We start from the raw sequence: 23,115 nt of genomic DNA on the forward strand, positions 1-23,115 counted from the left end.
TCCATGCTGGGGTGACCGGTGGCTGATAAGGCCTGACCTGGCCTCGTAGCCAGGGTGGGCACTGAGTCCCTGCTCCCCAGGGTAGCCACCCCTCCTCGGGGTCCAGGCGGGGGCTGCGACTGCCAGGGCAGGCCTGACGCAGGGGAGGGGTGGCCTCTGGGCAACGGGTGGACCTGGGGCTCTAATCCCCAGCAGCTGCCGTTTCCCTCAGATCGATTCCCTTCTCACTTTTTTTTCAGCTGCTGGTTCCGCGGCTCGGATCGATGGAGCCGCCTCCCCCGCCCCTCTGAGCTTCCTCTCCCTGCTGCTCATTAGCGCCCCGATTAATCAGCGCCCCCTTTCGTCTAGGAACAAGGGCTTCCTCCCCCCGTGAGGGCGAACGTTCTCACATGGGCCCCCGAGAGCAGCAGCGGCTCACTGTGACCACCCCACCCCCGGAGCACCAAGGTATTTCCTCCTGGGCTGCCAACAGGGGCCCCACCCCTGCCTGTGATAACAACCCACGTGCCTGCTTCCCCTCTGCAAACCCACAGCCACGCAAGGGCTCCCTCCACCCCACCTGGCCAGCAACCCTCCGCTTCTGCTTCTGGGATAGGACTCCCTCCTGGTCAAGCCCACACGTTTCTCCTCCCTCCTAAATCCCCATCTGGGCTCTTCCTCTCTATCCGTTCCACACCCTCTCCCCCACCCATCAGAACTCCTCTCTGCTCCCTGGCCTGTTCACCCCCTCTCTCCCCACCCCCAGCCCGGCCTGGGAAGAGATTTGGGATGTTTGGGTTAGTCCAGTGGCCACAGATGTGCAAGTCAGCCAGGGCGTTCCTCTGCCCCAGACCCACGAGTGACTGAGTTTGGGGGGATGGTAGGGGGTGGCCAGAGCCCCGGGGCAGGCAGGGGTATGGTGGGTGTTGAAGCTGGGAGCAAAGCTCCAGGGAAGACAAGAATCTTGGTGGAGTCACTGTTGCCCCCTTTTCTGTCTTGCCTGCCCTCCTCTGCCCTCCCCTCCCTCATTCAAACAAGTGGCTCTCCCAAGGAGTTTCTGGAAGCTGCTGTGAGTGGGGTAGTGGGGGCAGGTGATGGCTGGGCGCTGGAGTCAGGAGTCAGGAGTCAGGGAAGTAGGGGATGGAGTTGGCTGACCCTTCCCGGAGGCGTGGTCCCGAAAAGTGGCAGAATGAGCCGAGGACTCTGGGTGCAGATGTCTCCCCTGGGTGGCCTGGGAGTGGGGCCGTCGGGGGACCCCCACGAGTGCCTAGGCTGTAGCGAGAGTTTGGGGGGCAGCCCAATGAGATCTAGGGCAGGGGCTGGCGATCCTTGTCCTGGGCCAGTGGTGGGGGATGCCCCCCGCCCCTGGCCTGGCTCCTGCAGCCAGTGGCGCCGGTGAAACGCTGTTGACATGTCCTGAATTATTAAGCATGGGGTGGGCTCCGGAGCACATGCTGAGCGGAGCGGCTGGGGCTGCGCGGCGTGGCGGAGCAGCGCTCACTCGCTCGCTCGCTCGCTCGCTTGCAGGGACACACGCAAGGGCTGACAGCTGTGCTGGTGCTGATAAGGGAAGCCACAAGGAGACGATCGAGGAGAGAGACAAGCAGCGGCAGAGGCAGCAGCAGCACAGGCAGCACCAGGGCTGCGGAGCTGCTGGGAGTGGGAGTGACGCCCCCACCTCAGGCCCCCACCCTGTCCCTGTCCTCCTCCCGCTTGCCCTGAGTTTAGAGGAGCAGCCGCTGCCACCACCGCCACTCCGGAGGGCACCGGGGGCTGCCAGCCAGGGAGGGACAGGGGCAGGGAGGCTCCGGCCAGTCCCAGCAGCTGGGGACAGATGCCGATCGAGATTGTGTGCAAAATCAAATTCGCAGAGGAGGATGCGAAACCCAAGGAGAAGGAGGCAGGGGATGAGCAAAGCCTCCTGGGGGCAGCACAGGGGGCAGCAGCCCCCCGGGACCTGGCCACCTTTGCCAGCACCAGCACTCTGCACGGGCTGGGCAGGGCCTGCGGCCCAGGCCCCCACGGACTGCGCAGAAGCCTGTGGGCACTGGCCCTACTCACCTCGCTGGCCGCTTTCCTGTACCAGGCTGCTGGCCTGGCGCGGGGTTACCTGACCCGGCCTCACCTGGTGGCCATGGACCCCGCCGCGCCAGCCCCAACAGCGGGCTTCCCGGCCGTCACCCTCTGTAACATCAACCGCTTCCGGCACTCGGCCCTCAGCGATGCTGACATCTTCCACCTGGCCAACCTGACGGGGCTGCCCCCCAAGGACCGGGATGGGCACCGTGCCGCTGGCCTGCGCTACCCGGAGCCCGACATGGTAGACATCCTCAACCGCACTGGCCACCAGCTTGCCGACATGCTCAAGAGCTGCAACTTCAGTGGGCATCACTGTTCCGCCAGCAACTTCTCCGTGGTAAGTCCTGCTGGCGGGCCGCCTGGCCTGGGGTGGCCAGAGGCTGGCAGGGAGTGGGGGTGGGGAGCAGGGAGGGCCCTGGGGTATCCTCACTGGGGCTTCCCTTCCTTCCACCACCAGCAGCTGGCCTCGTGTCTTCCCCAAGCCCGGTGTTTCCCTCTGGCTTCCCGGGCCACGAAGCAGGGGATGCTCCTATGGGCTTACCCGGGTGCTGCTGCCGCTCCTCTCCTCCACTCTCCTGCTGCTGCAGTGCCCAGGTCTGGGGGCCGGGGAGGAGGGGTTGGTGCCTGGAGTGGGCCCAGGAGCCCGGAAGCCCAGCAGCTTGCAGGCGAGGGATGCCCTGTGCCGAGGCTGGAGCAACTGACCCCCACTTGTCTGTTGTTCCCTTTTGCTTCTGTGGCTACTGGATTCTTCTCCCCACTGGACGAGGGTGATGGGTAGAGGGTGTCTGGGGGGCTCCAGCAAGAGAGGGACTCAGGACTGCCTCCTGGGGAGCTGGCCCAACCGGCAGGCTGGATGCAAAGATCTTGATCTTCCCGTACACTGGGTACCAGTGTCTCTTCTCGGTCTCTGTGTCTCTCATACACACCCCCTTTCACAGACTCTCTCACACATCCCTCTTTCATGCTGCCCCTCCAGCTTCTCCCGCTTTCCCTCCCTCCGTTTCCTGGGTCTTGCTGTTCCCTTGCCCGGCTCTGGCTCTTACACTGAGAATCACTCATTCACTCTTGTGTGCCTGGTTCACCCTCGCTGCGACCTGGCACACACACACGCGCGCGTGCGCGCGCACACACACACACACACACACACACACACAAACACACACAGCCCTGCTGCTGGGGACAGTTTCCTGCACTGCCTCTCTCATACTCAGGGTCCCTGTCACGACACTCACGTGCACACCTGCACACCCACACACCGAGAGCTCATCTCCGTGCCCGCATCTCAGTACGCACTTAGCTAAGGACGGGGCCACACAGTGGATTCCATCCCCACCCCCATCTATCTCAATCCCTGTTCCCCGTGTGGGAACTGCTGGTGCCATCTCACATGGGCGTGAACACAGACACACACTCTCACTGGCATTGAAGTGTCCGCTCGGGCTGCCCTTCCATAGTCAGCTGTGAGCATTGGGGGTGTGTCTCGTGTGCTGTCTGTGTGTCTGTCCGCCAGTGCTCCATTCGCCCAGGGTCACGGGGTATCCCTCATCCCTGGTGCTTGTGCTGCCCGTCCCCAGTCCCCAGTCGGCTCCCAGCATTGTGTACATATACGTGGCAGCAACAGGGTACCCACTCCAGCCAGCCTCCAGTGGCCCGCCCCACAGATGGGAGCCGGAGTGGGGGGCTCACCTTTCTCCTGCCCAGCGGCCCCCTGCCCAGGTTCCCATTCACTCACCACCTCAGCATCAGCGGGAAACATGCCCCTAGCAGGCCTCCTAAGGCTCCCTGTACCGCCACCCATTCCTCAGCCTCTGGGTGCTCCTGCCATGGGATGTGGGGGGAGTTGGGTAGAAATGGAAGAAGGGACAGGAAGGAGGGACACTGCTGGGTCGGGGGGGCCCTGGGCTTTTGTGCGGATACACGCCCCTCTTCTAGGGAAATCACTACTCCTAAGCCCAGGACTGCAGGAGTCCCCGAGGAGGAGGTGAGGTGTTTAGAGTGTGCATGTGGCCTTTGGGGTCCCTGGGGCCCCTCTGTCTGACAACCTCACCCCTCAGAGTTGGGGGGGGCAGGCAGAGCCCAGTCTCAGCAGGTGTTGTGGGGGCAGAAATCAATGGGAGCTTTGTGTCCCTAAGTAGGAGGTTGCATTTCAGGCCCCGGTTGGGGATAGAAAGGAAAGGGGAAGTGTGTCGAAACCTTAGTGAGAAGGAGGGGAGAAGAGAGGAGGGAGAGATGGGGAAGGGGGAAGTAAGGTGAGGGAAGCAGGGGTTTCCTGCCCCGCTCTAGGAAAGGGGGAGGTGCCTGGAGGTTGTGGGAACAGGGAGTCTCTGGGAATCCAGAGGTGGGCAGATGAGAAGGATGGATATCCCGCAGACCTTTTCATATGCTGGGCTGCAGAAAGGAGGGTGAGGAGGGTGGGAGAAGTTTGTGGGTCTCAGCTCTGGGGTTGAGGCATACCCTAGAGAAGCAGAGGGTCAAAGCAAGCACGGGGGACAGGAATTCCCCTTTTGATCCTGCTTTCTGTGTTCCCCACCCAGTCTAGACCCCATACCCTTCTGCCCACACCCTATCCCCCATTTGCTGAGTGTAGCTCTCCCTTGGACCTGGCCTTCTGGAGTTGAGTCTGCTGCAAATACAATGGGGTCTGGGATTATTGGCTGGGATGGCCAGGCATGACCCATGGCCATGGGCGAGATGGGGGTGTATTGTGGGGCAAGATGGAAGAAGGGGTAAGAGAGGAAGACACAGGAGCTCTACAGAGGACAGGAGGTCCACATCGGACCCTGTGGTGAGAACACGGAGCTCATGCTGGGGATCAATGGTAGGGAGACGGGTATGGGGACCAGGTGTCGAGGATCCTGCCCAGAGCACGGGTAGCGAGATGGTCAGTGACAGTGACAGGCTTTGGGTAAGGGGCTGCAGTGTGTTTTCTGTTACTTTTCCTGTTTCCTCCTTCCCACTCCCCACTCTGCTGTGACCTTTCCTCCAGAATCCAAGTTAATAAATGTCACATTTTCCAGCCTATTTTTACTCCGGGTAATGTGCCCTCCCCCAGTCCCCTAAGCTACTGCTCCTGGCTTCTCTTACCACTGCAACTGCTTTCACCCCCACGCTCCCTGGTACCCCCTCACTGACTCCCAGTCACTCCCCCAGTCAACATGGAGCTCTGCATGCCCACTCCGTGCCTGCTAGGTGGCGTGGGGGGGAGAGCAAAGAAGGGATGCCCGGGCCCCAGTCCCTGTCCTCAAGCAGCCTACACTCTCCAGGTGGAGCAGAGACAGGGATACTCAGAAGCTTAACCAACCATGCAAGAGTTAACCAGCCATGCAGGCGGTGTCATGAGGTGCCAGGATTAATTGCCAAAAGAGGGACATGAAGTAAGAGCCTGAGTTCAGAAAGGCAGGGTGGGGGCACTCTGGGCTGAAGAGGACTAGAAAGGTTCAAGGCATGAGGCAGGTCTGGGAGGTCTGGAGAGAAGGGGAGAGGGCGGGGAGAAGCTCTAGGCTTCACCCATGCTCCCCTCCACCTAGTTCACCTGGTCCCTTCTCCTCCTCCCCTCCCCCTCCTTACTCAGTCTCATCCCCACCCACCCACGCCCACCTAGCCTCCTGCTCTCACCACCTATATGTTCTCTCCCTTCCTCCCGATTCCCACCACCATCTGCTCCCCCCACCCTGGTGCTCCAAGCCCCATCCATACTTTCCCCACTGCGGCTTGCTCTCAGCCTGCCCACTTACTAGAAGGCAGAAATCACTCTTTCTCCCTAGGCTTCATTTCTTTAGCTATAAAATGCAAGGGTGGCTCTAAAATTCAGCATCGCCTCTCAGCTGGGGAGGGTGTGGTGGGGCAGCCAAGTGTGCGGTTTCCCAAGCCAGACTGGCTGGATTTGAACTTCGGCTCTCCCCTTGAAGCAGTGTGGCCTTGGAGAATGCAAAAAGCCTCCATGAGCCACCGTTTCTATATTCAGTAAGTACAGTAGTAGGACCTAAAAAATTTGAACCCCCCTACACTTACAGCCTTGCCAGCACTGCCCTGCGACCCAGCCTCCCAAATATTCCTGCACATGCACATGGGTGTGCACACACACTTTCCAGATCTGTGCTCACCCACCGGACATCTTGGGCATGGTGGAAGGGTTCCGTATCTGCACTGTCCGGCAGGGTAGTCACGGGCCACACTAGCTGTGGGGCATCTGACAGGGGATCAGTGTGACAGGGAAAAGGAATGGTCAGTTCAAACAGTCGCATGTGGCTAGGGGCCACCGTATGGGACAGTGTAACTCTCGATGGTACAAGGAATGAGGCTCAGACTACCTCAATGGGCAGGGCTAGGACTTCCAGCTGGGGTCCAAGGATGGGAGGCGGTGGCTGTGGGCTCTGGTTGGAAGTGCCGCCGTCTCCGACCTGGGCTGAGGTTAGGGTCTGTGTCTGGGGACATTGGGGTGTCTGGAAACACCACATGAGCGGACAGACCTTTCTTCCCAGGTGCGGGACGTGACCTTGGTCTTTTCCATTCTAGTGTCTGGAAAATGGAAGCAGGGGGGACATGGAGAATCCTTGAGGAGGCAGGGGTAGAACCCGGCCCCTCTCTGCAGGGCTATCAGGGGTCCAGACAGTCTCTGGGCAGGCAGATGACCAGGAACCCGTGGGCCTCCATCCCCTCTTGGCTCCCAGACTTCCCTCCCCCTTCCAGCCCTCCCTCCCTACTCACTGGTGACTGCTGTGACTATTAATCACTCGCCCTGTTCTCTTCCTCTCTACTAATCAGGCACAATTAGACAAGGCCTCTTCCAGCTGGGCAGTCCCCCTCCCTGCCCTCCTCCCTCTGCTCCCAGCCCCACCCAGCTGCCAGCCAGGACAGCTCGGAGGCAAAGGGAGAAGCAAGCAGGGAGGCCCTCTAGCACTCCCTGGCTGCCCCCAGATCCTCGGCAGTCCCCTGCCACCCATCCCAGCTGCCTCCTGAGCCTGTCCCCCTCCCTGGCGTGGTCAGACCAGTACTCATCATCTCTGTCCTGCCTCCTTGGTTGTGGGAGGGCTACCCCCAAGAACATGCCAACTCCAAACCTTTGTTTCTGGCTCCAGAGGGGCTGAGGGCTGTCCCTCATCCCCTTGACTCAAGAAGGGATGGGCTTCCCACTGGGGTTGGTCCTGGCAAGCAAGCTGACCTCTTATCCTCACCCTCCGTCCAGCCCTCTGTCCCCTTGGACCCCGTACCCTCCTGAGGCATGAATGTTGAGAACATTTAGTTCAACATCTAGTTCAGGGTTGGTCCTGCCTTCGCAGAGCCAGGCAGGTCAGGTCGTGGAGGGCACACAGCAGGGAATAGTGGGGCCTGAACAAAACTGAAGATCACTTATCCCTGAGGGGAGCGGCTGCTCCTCAGCCCCAGCTAACCAGAGCCCTCTGTCAGGGATGCCCAGGGGTTGTGTGTGTGTGTGTGTGTGTGTGTGTGTGTGTGCGTGTGTGTGTGTGTTGGGGGGGCATCCAGGGAAGCCCAAGTCTTGATCATTTTAATAAAAATGTTCCTGATTTTAAAAATACGCCAAGGGCTACCTACAACTCCTGAATTTCAGAACCCAGTATGTTCTCCCCAGGTCCTGCCCGGTGCCGGCTGCCACCCTCAGCCCTCCTGGAGGGGGCGCTCTCAGTCCGGCCGCTTCCCGTAGGCCAGTGGAGTGGGTGACGCGGGGGATCTGAGTCGTGTGGCCGAGCATCCAAGGGCAGGGGCTGTTACTGCTACAGAGGACTGCAAGGGCAGCGGGGAGAGCCATGAGGGACGTGCTCCACCCAGCCCCACTCAGCAGCCCTGTGGCCTCTTCATTAATCAGGAATCAGCCCCGAGCTGGGCTCATTATCAGCTCAGCTTCTTGTGGCACTGCCGGAAGATGCTGATTAGCATTTGAAGAAATGGCCCCTGTATCGCCCTCCTGTCCTCCCTCTTTCTCCCCTACCCGTGCTCCCTCCTAGACCCCCACCCCTACCCTTCTGCTTCCTGGGACCTGCTCCCTCTTGTGGCTGGCAGCAAGGCTGCCTCGGCAGGGCGGGCTTGTGGGGGCAGAAAGATCAGGGATGGGAGGCGGGGAGGAAGGAGCATCCCAGGGAGCGCTAGGGATGGGGAGCTTCGAGACTGCTCAGGCTGAGGCCCCTGAGTCAGTGGGTCCCACTGGACAGGAGAAAATGCGGGGTGGAGAGAGGGTGGCCGGAAGAGATGGACAGGCACCCTGGAGAAGGGGATGAGGCAGCCTGGGGCTGGTGAGTTAGTGTTTCCCCGGCCTTCCAGGCTCTCTCCGCAATGCTTCCTCCTTATAACAGCTGGCAGAGGGGGTAGGGACGGCCAGAGCCGTGGACAGGAGACCTGAGGGTTAGGGTCTAGGAGCCATCCAGAGGAATGGGGGTGGGAAGGCGGGAGGAGAACAGAGACCCGGAGGGTGGAGACAAGGTTCAGAGTGCTGTGTGTTTCCAGAAAGAGGGTAGGGGGGTGGAGGAGGCGTGTCTGCACTTCTCCTGGCTCCCAAGCAGGGGGCCGGCAGCGCCGGAAAGCCAACCTACCCCCCAAATGTTCACCATGCCCTTGGGACACCCGTTCGGGATTGGAGGGGGAGCAGTTCCAGAGTCAGGCATGGGCTGCAGCAGGCGAGGCAGCAGCGAGAGAGTTCAGAGAGGAGCCACGGGATGATTAAGGGGAAATGGAGGATTGATTTAGGAGGAAAGATTAAAGGAGCTAAATCCGTGGCGCTTGGCTCAGCGGTGACTAAGCGTGGACAGGATAATAGCTTACAAATGTGTGAAAGGTGTAAATACCAAGTGGGGGGAGGGGAGGCGGCTCGGCAGGCCAGGGGACCGGGGCGGGGGCTGGTCAGGCCCCCAGGGGGACTGGAGACCCCTGGGCGACTGCCCATTAGGGCTGGCCCCTCTCCAGGGGCGGTGCGGGAGCGGGGGACACGGGGTGTTGGGGAGCCCCAGGTTCCAAACAGGGGTTCCGCTTCTGGGGCACAGCTCCGCGAGCCTGGTGCTGACCTCCACGTCCCACTCCCGCCCCGCGTAGATCTAAGGTCGCGGGTTCATATCCCATCAGCGTCAGTGGGCGCCCCTCGGGCCCAGGGCCTCTCCCGCTGCTCCCGAGCCCGCCAGCTGCCTCCGCAGAGCGGCCTCCTCGGGCCCCCGCCCCGCCGTCCGGGCTCGCGCCCCCTCGGCCCTCCCCGGGCGCGGCGGGCGGCGGGAGGCGGTGTCTCCCTCCGCGGTGGAAGCCTCTGGCGCTGCTGTGTGCGGAGGTCACTTTGCCGAGGAGCCGGGAGCCGGGGGAATGCAAATGAGGCAAACCCAGGGAGGAGAGCCGAGGCGCTCGGAGGAGACGGGAGGGAGGGCGCTCGGGCGCGGTGATGGATGCCTGCCCCGCGGGAGGGAGAAGGGAGCAGCGGGGAGCGCGCGGCGCTGGGTGCGACCCCCGGGTGCGGGTGGGCCGGGCCGGGCCGGGCCGCCCGGGAGCTTGTGCGGGGGGTGGGGGCGCACACCCACCAACCCACCGCCGCCCCCGCCACCCCTGGGTCTTGGCCGGGGGAACTCCCGCCCGGCAGTGGGTGTGTGCTCGCTCCACTGTGTCAACACAACTCTGACGAATAACTTTGCATCGAGGGGCAGCAATGTCAGGGAAGGGCTTCGTTACAAATTAAAAACATTCCCGCCCGGAAAAATGACTTTCTAGGGTTTAAGGCCTAAATGGTCGCTACCTGGGAGCAGGTTTGCCTGTTTACCTGCGTGCTGGATGCCGCGCGCTGTACTCTCCCGTGGAAACGCGACGCGCGCCTGGATTCCTCGCATTCTGCTGCGGGCCCCAAGCTCTCCCCGCTCCTGGCCCGATCTCAGCCGGGAGTCACGCGGCCTAGGCCGTCCGCTACTTCTCTTCCACCACCGCTCCCACATTTACATTTGAACAAACACTGCCCGGATTTCCTCCCGGGCTGGAAGCGGGAGCGCAACAACCTTGGGGAAGAAGTCGCAGGGCAAAGCCCCGGGGTGGCTATGGGGGTGTGGTAGGGGAGGCGGCTAGGCCTCTTTGGTGGGGTAGGGGTGTGTGTGGGGGGGGTGTCGTTCTCCTCGTCTCCGCCGTGTGGCACGATCTGAAGCCCTTCATGTGGGGGTGAGTGGGCTTGCTCCGAGAAGGTTGCCTCTCCAACCCAACTCCAGCTCTTTCCCACTGTCAGAGCACGTGCTGGTCCCCTCCGCGGGCCCCCCCCCCCGCCCCATCACAGCAATAATCACAGCTAGTAATGATCTGCCTGTACCTGCGGTAGTCGGGTCTGTCTTGTTCCCCACCGCTGTTCACCTGCCTCTTAGTGTTGGCGGCTCAATAAACACGTTTTGAATAAATGAATCCCTCTGCATTCAGACAGCAAAGGCCCTCAGGGCGGAGACCTTCTGTTTGGTTCTCTGAACCATCCCCAGCGCCACGCATGGTGCAACACAGTGCCCAGGCTCAGCCAATAGTGTTGGGCACGTGGATGTTGTGTGAACACCTGCCATGTCCTGAGCACCTAGGTGTGTATCATCACACATGGATAGCAGCGCAGCCTCGGGCTCCAGATGGGCTGGCACTTGCTGAGTTGTGGGAGGGAACCCTGCCAGGTCCCTTACCCTCTTTGGGCCTCTATTATCTTGTCTATAAAATGGGGATAAGTGACCTCTGTAGAGGGTTTCTGTGGGGATTAAGGAGCTAATTTCTATAAGGGCCATGCTTGGCATAGAGAAAGCCCTGAATAAATGTTAGCTGTTTCTATTATTTATGTAGATTATCTCTTCTCTTTCCTTGGGACGCCTCTGAAGGGTGCCTATTATTATTCCCATTTTACAGGTGAGAAATGGAGGATCAGAGAGGTTTAATGACTGATCCCGAAGGCCACAGACAGTGAAGGCGCGGCCCAGATGTGAACCAGAATGGACTGAGTGCAGCTTCCCAGCCAGTAGGGGAACCATATCTCAGCACTGGGGTGGGGTGGGGCGGGGGTCGGCTCTGACAGATTGCTGAGAGAGCCTTTACCGAGGCGCAGGGTGCCCTAAGAATGGGACCACTGGGAATCCAAGATCAAAATGCTGCACCAATGTCAAGTGTACGTCCATATTAGAAAGAGAGAGAGAGAGAGAGAAAAGCTGCACCATTTGGCAAGAACCTCCATTCACAAATCTCCACCCCATGCCACCGCCCGTTGCCTTCCTTGAACACCCCACCACGCATCACTCTGAACTTACCTCTCATCCTCACGACTAACTTTAGGAGGAGAAATTACCACTTCCCTTTAATGGATGAGCAACCCTAGGCTCAGGGAGATTAAATCACGCACCCGCACCCAAGGGGGTTTGGCCAAGGCTGGTGGCAGAGCCAGGATTTGAACCCTGTTCTGTGGGACTCGGAAACCCGCGTTCCTCTCCCCGAGTTAAGAAGCTGTGTTCTGTGTGTCCATGGCTGGGACCACCCCCAGTGGTTTATCTCTGCCCCTGGGGTGAGTGGTCCCGACCACACACTTCTTGCAGATGCTGAGGCCTCGGTTGTAGGATTTCAACTTTGCAGACGCCTTTTACCTACACTCCTTACACTCACTGTTAAATAAGTCAGGCAAGAATTTCTAGTCGCCACCCTCCCCCCCAAAAAAAAGAATTTCTAGTCCCACTTCACAGATGGGTCCAGAGAGGCCAATCACTTTATTAGCCAAGGTTACACGGCTGTCCTGTCCATGGCAGGGAGCTGAGGCTGGCACCAGGGCCTACTGACTCCCGGGGGGGTTAGAGGAGAGTGTTGGGGAGAGGGACTGGACTCTGGCTCTGAATTTGCCCTGTCTTCCTCTGTGCCCTTGGACTAGGCTTCTGTTTTGGCCTTTATAGGCCCAGTATAGACATTCCACGTGTCTTGAGTTGGTGTTTTCTTCCTACCCCGTGAGGATAGAGAAGCAGGAGGCTTTGAACTTGAACATGGGGGTTGTTCAAGAGTTGTTCAACCTGCTGTGCTAGTCACCTTTGTCCAGGACCAGAGAAGAGGCACTGCCTTCCACAGCCCCCTGTGGACTCCAGAGTCCTGTAAGGTTAAGGGGAGTTCATTTCAGGGGGCTGCGAAAAGCCTGGGGCTGGACCACATCAGGGGAGGGCTAATGGAATGTGGGAGGATGAAGCTACTGTGGAAAAGTCAGGGGTGAGGTGCCAAGGCCTTAGCAGAGGCAGAGCACCCAGAAGGCAGTGGAGATAAAGTCCAGGCCGCAGATTAGCTCCAGGATTAGCCCTGTCTCGGCTGCTCTAGGCTGCCCTGGGCTGCTTCTTATCTCCCCCACAGCTCTGAGCCCTGGCCTTGCTAATTGCCTGTTAACCCCATGGGCTCCAGTGGGCTCCGTGGCTGCAGGGAGGATGAGGAGTGGGGAGGGCAGGGGGCCCATGCAAGACAGCCAGCCAAGGAGAGCTTTCTGGGGAAATGGGAGCTGCGGATAGATGGAACCCGAGAGGCTGGGAGGAGCACCTGCTCAGAGTGGGGAGCTCTGGATGGCTTTCTCCCAGGCTCTGACACTGTCTGGGGCAGACCTGGAGGAGAGGGCAGAGAGAAGGAGGGAAGCACACCTGGGGAGGAGTTCTTGGCTTGACAGGGGCAGTATCAGGCCCAGGGAAAGTCTAGTAGGAAGACAAGAGACAGAGACTGGACTCAGGCTAAGGATAAAGAGGATGCAGATGCAGAGGTCAAGGGGACAGAGAGGACGGGGGTGGGGGGGGGCAGCCAGGCCAGTGGGAGAGGAAGACAGAGGCTAGGGTGACACACTGACAGAGGCCAGATGCATCATTTCTCAGATGCTGAGGACAGCCCGGCCAGGAGAATAGAGAAAGGCCTTGAGATACACACCAAGATCAGGGGACAGAGACTAGGGAGGCAAACCCAGGGCAGAGCCCAGGCCAAGAAAGGGTAAAGTGCTCTGAGAGGGACAGGCAGAGGGCTGGCCAGAAAAAGGTCACGGAGGAGTTCAAGAGTCCACACGGAGCACAGACAGATTCCCATCTAGAAGCTGTTCAGTGGGTCGGGAAGGTAGACCTGGAAGCTAAGGCAGAGAGGGAGACCGGGTGCGGGGAGGGGGGGCGGGGTAGACCAAAGGAAGAAGTGGGGGTCTGAGATGGGGATGGGATCCAGAGGCTGAGGGTGGGTCTTTTGGAGACAGACCCTTAGCACACAAAGGCACATGGTGGCCCAGCCCCTGTCGCTCTCTGTGGCTGGACCCTGGACTCTCCTGTACACATAGCCTGCTCCTGGGCCAGTCCATGGGGAAGAGAGCAGCGGCCAGCCTGGAGGACCTCGAGGCAGAGCTGCCGTGCCGTCTCCATGGAAGAGGCCATGGGCTGTGCCGCCGCCAGAGTGCTGCCACTTAGGGGCTGGCGACTCCACCCGCCGCTGCCTGCCTGGCCCGGGGACCGTCGCCGTCTCCGGGGCAACGCTCTGCTCTGCCCAGCGGTCAGGCCTGACCTGGGCGGTGCAGGTGGCCCTGCCAATCTGGCCTGTCTGTTCCCTGCGGTGTATATCCGTCAGACCCAGAACTCTTCCTCCCTAGGCCACGGCGGCTCTGCACCACCACCTCAAGGGTGGGAGTGGGGGGGCGGGGAGCAGGAACCACCCCCCTCCCCCCTCAAAGTCACTGTAATCCAAACCTTCCTGGTCACCTCTGCCCTGCAGGGGGCTGGGCTCCGGGTCACGCGGCATGTGTCTGTGCGAACATATTAGGGGTATTAGGAAGGGAGGCTGCCCAACCCCACCCAGGGTCAGGAGCCTACGGGAGCCACAGATTCCCAGAATACCTGCCAGGTGTTTATAAGCACTCACTCTGCTTGGGTGCTTTGGCGATGGGCTCAGCTGTGTTTGAATCTCTGTTGTCATTTACTTGCTGTCTGCCCTTAGCCAAGTCATTTTCCTTTTCTGAGCTTCCTCACCATTAAATGGAGGCAACAATCACGTGGTTCCTGGAAGGCTCAAAGGAGAAAATAAATCAAAAGCACAATAGCGCCTTTGGAAGGGCTCACCTGGCACTCCTTCCCTCCACCACACGCCTCCTTCTACAAGTTGTGCTGGGCTCTTTGCAAGCCAAGATGGTAAACGCCCGCAGGGAGGCCACACTCCCATGGGTTGGGCTAAGCTGTGGAGAGACCGTGATGGTTCCTGACGGTCAGGGAGAGCGGAGGTAGTGCTCCCTGGGCAGGGCAGGTGGAAGTGGGCGGCAGCTCACTAACCCTGTCCCCCACGGAGCCCATAGCGTATTCAGCCTTGAGACTAGAGCACACACTCACACCTGGCTGCATTGGCAAGAGATTCCAGCATCTTCTTGGCCTTAAGTAGGAAGAGGGTGGTGCTTTGAGATTTGAGGCCAATACTTAGGTATTTGCCGCATCTGATTTTCCTCCACCACTGAGGATCCAGGAATCTTGCACCCTGAGATGGGGTTTCTGGGTTCCCCTCCCTCCAGTGACAGGTCAGAGCGTAGTTCTAAAGCAGAACAGTCTTACTGGACTCTCACCGGTTCATTTAGGGCCTTTTTACTAGAAGTGTGGTCCATGGACCCGCAGGTGGTTAGAAATGCGGAATCCCACACATTACTGAATCAGAATCTGTATTTTAGCAAGGTCCCCTGGTACTTTGTGCACACATTAAAGTTTGAGAAGCACTGATCTTGGAGACCTTTGGTAAATCAGCCCACCTCTCTGAGACTGCATTTCTTCAGCTGTGGGATCTAGGGTGGTTGTGAGGATCCCATGGGAAAGAGCATGTGAAGCCTTCTAGCTTTAGTGCTTGGGCACAGCAAATGCTCTGGGACTTTGAGTGGTGCTTCCTCCTGCCCCAGCACAGAGTGGACAGGGGTGATCCAAATGGGACCAAGGAAGGGAACCCAGAATCGGGTGAGGGGGCAGAGCAGGAGGGGCGGGACAGAAGAAATGAGAGGCAGCAGATCTGTAGAACAGAGTGAGGAAGGAGTACAGGAGTGGAGTGCAAGGAAAGGAGGAAGAGGGGAAAGGGGGACAGATGGCTGTGGAATCACACTCCTGCTTCTTTTTCTGCTGGGCGGGGCTGAGAAGGAGCTGGGGCCCGGTTGGGCATGAGGGCAGCTGCCAGCAATGGGTTGTGGGAACTGCTCAAGTCCTGGCTCTGGATGAATTCCACCTCTCCCACCAACTAGGTGACTGCTTGTGTGACCTTGAGCAAGTCACATCACCTCTCTGAGCAGTCCTTTCCTGGTCTATAAGCAACAAGCTAATTACACCTATCCACTCCAGAGCTGCTGAGTTCCTGAAATGGGGTGGGGGCGGGGGTAAATTGCATGGTGCTTGTTATGCACCCATTTTTGTTTGAGGACCCAGAGACAGGGTGTTTGGGTGACAGAAGAACAGTGTGAGAGGGGTGTGAGAGGAAAGCATCAGCTGGGTAATTGATTAATCTAAGGGGCATGGGACACTTAACCCTGCTCCCCAGCAAGGATGCCCCAGGCCCCCCAGTTCTCTCATCCTCCCTCCCGCTGCCCCCAACTCAGCCCCTCTCTCTTTTACACCGTCTCTCTGAGGCTAGGCATTTAGGATATCTTTTCCCCAACACCGCCCTTCCTTTTCTCCCAGCTTTCACCAGTGCGAAATGTTCCCAAGGAGAGGGGAGGGGGAGCGCGAGAGTGATTGAGTGCACTGACCCCTTGCCCCCAGGGAAGGTGCTGCCTGTGATGGGTTTGACCCAGGGGCTCGCCTCTGTGGGGTGAGCCTGGCAGCGGGGAACTTGCCTCGCCTCTCCTTTGACCACGCCCCCCCACTCCCCGCCCCAGCTGCTCCCCAACGCTCCATCGTGGTGTGGGCTGGCGGGGCCACCGCTTCCATCTCCGGGGCGCCAGCGCCATCTGGTGTCCATGCTGGGGAACTCCCCGTACGGGGAAAGGGAGCTTCGTTGGGCGCGGCAGTAACTGCTTCTAAGCATCCCTTTTGCTAGGCACTGGGCCAGGGCTGGGGACACCAGACAAGCTTATTGCTCCTGTGCGGCATAAACCTCAGTGGCGGGAGAGATGGACACTGGACAAGGAGACAAACAGATACACAAGATCATCTCAGGTCTTGATAAGGACTTAGCAAACCGATGAACACCTTGATGGATGGAGGGTGTCACTTAATACAGTGTATGTGGTAATATGGGCATGGGTCTGAAGAGGGGACACGTAAGCAGAGTCTTTTAAGTCTCTTTTAAGACAGCTAAGCTGACCAAGGGGCCAGATGGGAGACTGTGGTGAAAGGGGACAGGGCACGAGATGGAAGGAAAGTGGTTGGATTCTAAATAGATTTCAGAAGTAGAATCACATGGCGCACAGGCTAGATGGAATGCAGGGGTGAGAGAGAGGAAAGTGTCAGGGATTCTGATTTGAGAAACGGGATAGACAGTGGGGCCCTTTAATTGGGGAGGGCACAGGGTTTGGGAAGATAGCAAGAGTTCTGTTATTGATAGGTTACGCTGGAGAAGCTGCTTAATCATCTAAGAGATGATGCCACTAGAAAAGAGCACTTGGGGAAGAGGCTGGGCTGCAGAATGGTTGCTGTTGGACAGTGGTGTCCAGGCAGGTGTAGTGGCCCTTTCACAGCACAGGGAACCTTGAGCTTCAGGAATTGTCTTAGCCCCTCCATTCATCTCCTCTCCTCCTCTCTCTCACCCCACAGGTCTATACTCGCTATGGGAAGTGTTACACCTTCAACGCCGATCCACAGAGTTCGCTGCCCAGTCGGGCAGGGGGCATGGGCAGTGGCCTGGAGATCATGTTGGACATCCAGCAGGAGGAATACCTGCCCATCTGGAGAGAGACAAGTATGCAGGGAAAGGGACGGGGGCCAATTTGGGGGCACCTAGAAAGATGCCCTCTGGCTGGGATGGGTTTCCAAATGTCCCCATCTCCACTGTGCAGATGAGACATCATTTGAGGCTGGCATCCGGGTGCAGATCCATAGCCAAGAGGAGCCCCCCTACATCCACCAGTTGGGCTTCGGTGTGTCCCCAGGCTTCCAGACCTTTGTGTCCTGCCAGGAACAGCGGGTGAGCACCTCCAGTTGGGCTCTGAATTGGGCATCAGGCAGGGTCTTTTGGCCCTGTGGGGATGCCCACCGGCCCTGCCCTCCAAAAGCTCACTGCCCACCAGCAACCCCCCACCCCAAGGACTTTGTTGGAGCTGTGGGCAGTGGAGGGCCAGGTGGGACTCTGAGGCATGACCCCATGTGCACCCCCCCCCCCCCCCCGCAGCTGACCTATCTGCCCCAGCCCTGGGGCAACTGCCGGGCGGAGAGCGGGCTCCGGGAGCCCGAGCTTCAGGGCTACTCAGCCTACAGTGTGTCTGCCTGCCGGCTGCGCTGTGAAAAGGAGGCCGTGCTTCAGCGCTGCCACTGCCGGATGGTGCACATGCCAGGTGGGCACCCACCCCTCCCGCCAGCCCTCCAGGCCACCCCGCCAGGCTCCAGGACCTCCCTGGGCAGAATGCTGCTCCTGTGCATGAACATGTGCGCCGCGGCATGCGTGCCTGCCTGTACTCCTGTGAGCGCATGCAGTATGTCGGAGATTTTTTAAAAAGATCTATATATTTGAGAGAGAGAGAGTGCGGGGAGGAGGGCAGAGGGAGAGAGAGAGAAGTAGACTTCCTGCCGAGCATGGAACTGCAGGGGGGCTCGATCTCCTGACCCTGAGATGAGGAGCTGAGCTGAAATCAAGAGTCTGTCGGTAACAGACTGCACCCCCCAGGTGCCCCTGTCTGGGATTTTACGTGTTTTTACGTGTGCATCTGGGAATACACTCATGCATGCTTGCGGGCGTGTTAATATGTATCTCTGCATACATATGTTTATGGACAGGGTTGTGCGGGTGTGCTTGAACACACACATACAGATGTGTGTGTGTACATGTGCATGCAAGTGTGCATATGTTTGCATTTTAGGCATACATGCACAAGCACGTAGAAGCTCATGCATGTCCAGGGATGTACAGACATACGTGTTTGTGTGTGCACGCACACAGGTGTGTGTCCACACTTGGGAATGTGCTGGGGGAGAGGGGGTGGAACCGTAGACTCCAGGAATAATCTTCTCTCCTTTCAGGCAATGAGACCATCTGCCCGCCGAATATCTACATCGAGTGTGCCGACCACACACTGGGTCCGTGCTGCCTTCTCCCTTCCCCTGCCTCTCCATCATCCTCCACTTCATCTCTGTCCACTGTTCTCCTCTCTGCCTTGGCCTCCCTCCTCCTAGTCTCTCCCGGGATGGTTCTTCCCAGGGTTGAGCCCTATCCCATACTTCTAGGGGTTCTGAGGACTTTGCAGGTGTGGACACTTGGGTAAGTGGAGGCAGCAGGGTGGGGGGGGGGTGCAGAAAACCAGGACTGGGAGTGAAGGGCTGGGCTTTCTGTTGTGGCTCAGCCAATGAGCTCACCTTCTCTGGGAAAGCGAAAGGACTTCTCTCTGTGTCTGAGGAGAGATGCACAGCTAAGTATCAGTGTGGGTAAGGCAAACCGCGTGAGTCCCTAGGTCTCACTTGGGCTGTGATTTTCTCATTCTCTCATCCGTCCATCCATTCCTTCTTCTGCAGATGTTGCCAGGCTAGTCTGCTGTTGGAGGTGAGAGTGGGAACAAGAGGCTGTCCTTATGGAGCTTCCCAGCCTGCGGGGCTGTGGACCAGCATGATGGCGGGGTGCTAGTCCTTGCAGACGGGAAACTCAGGGGTGCTACAGGGTCCCCGGGTGGGGCACGTAGCTCCACCTGGGAAAGCAGGAAAATGATTAGCTGAGATTTGAAGGGTGTGGAAAAGTCAGCCTGGTGAAAAGCGGGGGCATGATCTAGGCCCTGGGGACAGTTCCGTGCTAGACATCTGTGGCCAGAGAGAGAGCTGGAGAGAACGTGCTTGGGGAGGCACGGAAAGGTCAGCACTGCTGGAGGGCAGAGAACACAGGGGTAGGCAGCAAGAGGGGAGGGGGCTCTGGGAAGCCCACAGTGGCTCAAGGCAAGGCAAGAGCACCCTCTGAAGTTAGCAAGGTGCTGATCAGAGAATGGAATGCAGGATAAGAGCAGAAGCAGGGCAAGTGGTCAGGAGGGCATTGCAGTGCTCCCGATGGTGGGGCCGTGGGGAGTGGGCAGGCAGTGGAACCACATGGAGGCCGTCTCTCTCCTGCATCACAGCCAGAGGGGCAGTGGAAGGACAGTTAATGAAGGGGCAGATGTGGAAGTAGGGACGTGGGAACCACAGTGATGGTAAAACTACAGAACTAGCAACATCGGGCAGCCTCAACTTGTGCAGGCCTAAAGGGGGGGAAAGGGGAGTAACACCGCTGGGGCCCAGAGATCTGTGGCTGTCCCAGAGGACAGGAGCTAGGACCACAAGAGGGGGGAGTGGCCTCAGCTGACCCACCACCTGGTGGAGAGGAAGCACTGGCATCTTTCCCCCCTTCCCCTCTGCCCCTGCTGGAGTCTCTCCCCTTGGTTCAACCCAACCCAAAGCCAGAAGATGAGGGAGTCCAGCTGATGCATCAGGCAGAAAGCCCCGCCTCCTGGGCACAGAGAAAAGTGGAGGAGAGTGAAGAGTGAATCTGAAGAGGGGAACAGAGAAAATCCAGCATATTAAAAAGAAAGAAAGAAAGATTTATTTATTTGAGGGAGAGAGAGAGTGTGAGAGACAGTGTGTGTGTTCCTGTACACAGGTTGGGGAAGGGGCAGAGGGGAAGAATCTTCAAGCAGACTCCCTGCGGAGCATAGGTCCAGACCCATGAGATCATGACCTGAGCTGAAACCAAGAGTCAGATGCCTAACTGACTGAACCACCGAGATGCCCTGAGAAAATCCAGCATATTAAACACAGCATTTGTCTTTCTGCCCATCTGTCCATCCACTCATCCACTCATCCATCAGCATATGTAAAAGCAGGCATATAATTCCATTCATCCGGCATCCTCTCCAAGCCCTGTGTGTGTCTGAACCCTCGTGTGACTGATTAGCTCTGATGGATGGGCTGTGTCCTCCATCTGAGTCATGAGGACTTCCCGGTCCCAGGGGGTGGGACACAGAAGGATAAGACTGTAGGAGGGTGCTGGGGGTTTCTGCCTTCACCCGCTTTCTTAGGTAGTCTGAAGTTGGTCCAGGAAGGAACCCTCAGAGAGTCTTCCCTAGGCAGTGCCAGGGTGGCCCATTGAGCCCTCCCTGTGGACGTGCCTTCTCCCAGCAGCTAGTGGGCCTCCGGGCCATGCGCTCTCCCCTACTGCAGCTGGTGCCTCTGTGTTGCAGACTCCTTGGGAGGGGGCTCCGAGGGCCCGTGTTTCTGCCCTACTCCCTGCAACCTGACTCGCTACGGGAAAGAAATCTCCATGGTCAGGATTCCCAACAGGGGCTCAGCCCGGTACCTGGCGAGGAAATACAACCGCAATGAGACCTACATCCGGTATGTGTGGGCGTGCGTGTTGTGCATGCGTGCGCGCGTGCGTGGTGGAGGCACGGCCCGGAGCGTGGTGCACCCTGGGAGTGGGCTGCATCTTTCTTACTAAGGAGGCTGCTTCTCGGATGCCTCTCACAGTCCTTTTCCTCTAATTAATCCCTGCCCATCCTCCTGGTCACATCCTGTGTCCCCACCTCCAAGGAGGTCCCCTTCTTTTTAAAATAAAGATTATTATTTATTTGAGAGAGTGTGTGTATGAGTACAGGGAGGGGGAGAGGGAGAGGGTGAAGCCAGCTCCAGGCTGAGAATGGAGCCTGATGTGGAGCTCCATTGCTGGACCCTGAGATCATGACCTGAGCCGAAGGCAGCCCTTAACCGACTGAGCCACCCAGGCACCTCCAGGGAGCCCCCCCCCCCTTTAAAAAGATTTTATTTATTTGAGAGAGAGTGAGAGACCATGAGAGGGGAGGTCAGAGGGAGAAGCAGACTCCCCATGGAGCTGGGAGCCTGATGTGGGACTCGATCTCAGGATTCCAGGATCATGACCTGAGCTAAAGGTAGTCTCTTAACCAACTGAGCCACCCAGGGAAACCCTTTTTGATCCAAATGCCTTTCCTCTGAGCTCTGCAGCAGCCTGTACCTCCCTCTCTCTCTCTCTCTCTCTCTCTCTCTCATTGCACCCACCTGTTGCTTTTCCACCCAGTGCTGTGTCTTTCTTCCCCAGCAACCCTGATGCCATTAAATGTACACTGAGGGAATGCTGCCCTAAGGGAGAGGGACCAGGTGGCCAGCCAGCAGGAGAGGACTCACTGAGCCTTGGGTCTGGTCCCCTGCAGCCAATCTACAAATGCTGAGCATCCTGTGGGTGCCAGGGCGCCACGGTGTGGGTCCTGTGGGGACAGAGATGATTACACCGCAAAGCTCCTTCCACAGTGTGTGTACCGCCACAGTGTACCCATGTGTGGTACCGACTGTCAGGCCTCCCCTGAGATTACCAGGTGGGGCAGATGATGAAGCTGGAGGAGGCATGAGCCCGGCCTCTGAGTACACTGGGTGTGTGACAGGAGATGGGGGAGGCCTCCCGACTAGAGAAGTGTGGGATTGTATAGCGATGAGCCTGAGCGGTAGGAAGGCTGTGTGGAGACAAGCAGATGAGAAAGCAGTCTGGCCAAGAAGGCACAGATCATGGACAGTCTTGGAAGTCTGAAAAAAGAATTTGGGAGTGAACTGCTGGTCAATAGGGAGCCTGTGAAAGTTCTAGAGAGGTATTGCGATGATGTGGAGTGAATGGCATTTGCTGCTTTACAGCAGAAGGCAGGAGGGACTCCTTTAGGCCCAGGAGTTTCATTTTGCTCTCCCAGGCTCCTGGCTAACCCTCAGAATATGAAGCAGACAAGCATCTAGGACAATCTCCCCTCACAGCCTTTGGAAGTCTGAGGGTGGTTCTCGCCAGCTTCTTGGGGCAGGGGACCTCGGACCAGGATCTGCTGGACCTGGGATGTCCCTGCCAACTGCCTCCTCAGAAAGACAGCCCCACAGGGACACTCTGCCTCCTGTCTCCACAGGGAGAACTTCCTGGTCCTTGATGTCTTTTTTGAAGCCCTGACCTCCGAGGCCATGGAGCAGCGAGCAGCCTATGGCCTGTCAGCCCTGCTGGGTGAGATGCTGCCCTGACCCAGTTCCGGGGGGGTTGGAGGTGGGGATCAGCCTGGCCAGTGCTTCTGACCTGCTCTTGTGCTCCCCAGGAGATCTCGGGGGACAGATGGGCCTCTTCATTGGGGCCAGCATCCTCACACTACTGGAGATCCTGGACTACATCTATGAGGCAAGAGATGGGGGGCCTGGTTGGGACCCCCCAAGAGGGGGCATGGAGGGTAGGAGGAGGGGCTATGCAAGAAGCAAGGGGACAGTACAGGCTTCCTGGTGCAGCTGGCCTGGCCATGAAGCCAAGCTTGGGGTTTTGGGCTAGGGTCTCCTGACCAGCTGGAAGGCAGGCGTGAGGGTGCTAAGGAGTTAGGAGAAAGGGATGGGCGGGGAGGATTAGGGAGTCCTCCTGGGGGTTTGCTGGGGCAGCAACTCCTACAAAGTGGGCCTTAGTGAGGCCTGCCCTTCTCCTCTACCAAGTTTCCTGAGCCCACTGCTGTCCCTCCACCCTGAACCCCAAGGTGTCCTGGGACCGACTGAAGCGGGTGTGGCGTCGTCCCAAGACCCCCCTGCGGACCTCCACCGGGGGCATCTCCACCCTGGGGCTGCAGGAGCTGAAGGAGCAGGTGAGGGTGAGCTCTGCTGAGCGCAGCCAGGGCTCTCTCCTAGGACTGAAGGCCTCGGCCACTTCTGACCTAGCCTGTCAGAGCTCGGCTGTAGTCCCTGCCCCAGGGCACAAGGAAAGGCTGGCTGTGTGGGGCCCAGGGGTCTGGCTCGCATTCTCTATGTCTCACTCCCTCTTCACTTGCAGAGTCCATGCCCAAGCCGGGGCCGTGCTGAAGGTGGGGGAGCCAGCGGCCTGCTCCCCAACCACCACCACCCTCCTGGCCCCCGAGGAGGCCTCTTCGAAGACTTTGCTTGCTAGGACAGTGCTGTCTAAAAAGACCCAGGGGTCTGGGAATGCAGGATCCCTAACAGTCTCCTCCCT

At 58.7% G+C, this 23,115-nt stretch overlaps 1 protein-coding gene across 1 annotated transcript; it reads left to right on the top strand.

Annotated features, from left to right (window-relative positions):
• Positions 1 to 433: 433 nt before the first annotated feature.
• ASIC4 (acid sensing ion channel subunit family member 4) lies at positions 434 to 23,114 on the top strand. The gene is made up of 11 exons (XM_046019399.1): positions 434 to 447; positions 1,507 to 2,395; positions 16,743 to 16,887; positions 16,985 to 17,112; positions 17,317 to 17,479; positions 18,162 to 18,218; positions 20,336 to 20,489; positions 22,049 to 22,140; positions 22,229 to 22,308; positions 22,649 to 22,753; positions 22,939 to 23,114. Exons 2-11 carry the CDS (start codon positions 1,814 to 1,816, stop codon positions 23,050 to 23,052), a joined length of 1,620 nt encoding a protein of 539 aa, XP_045875355.1. The 5' UTR covers positions 434 to 447; positions 1,507 to 1,813; the 3' UTR covers positions 23,053 to 23,114.
• The last annotated feature ends 1 nt before the right edge of the window (position 23,115 follows it).

Source organism: Meles meles, chromosome 9 (genome assembly GCF_922984935.1).
Source record: "Meles meles chromosome 9, mMelMel3.1 paternal haplotype, whole genome shotgun sequence".
Taxonomy (NCBI): Eukaryota; Metazoa; Chordata; class Mammalia; order Carnivora; family Mustelidae; genus Meles; species Meles meles.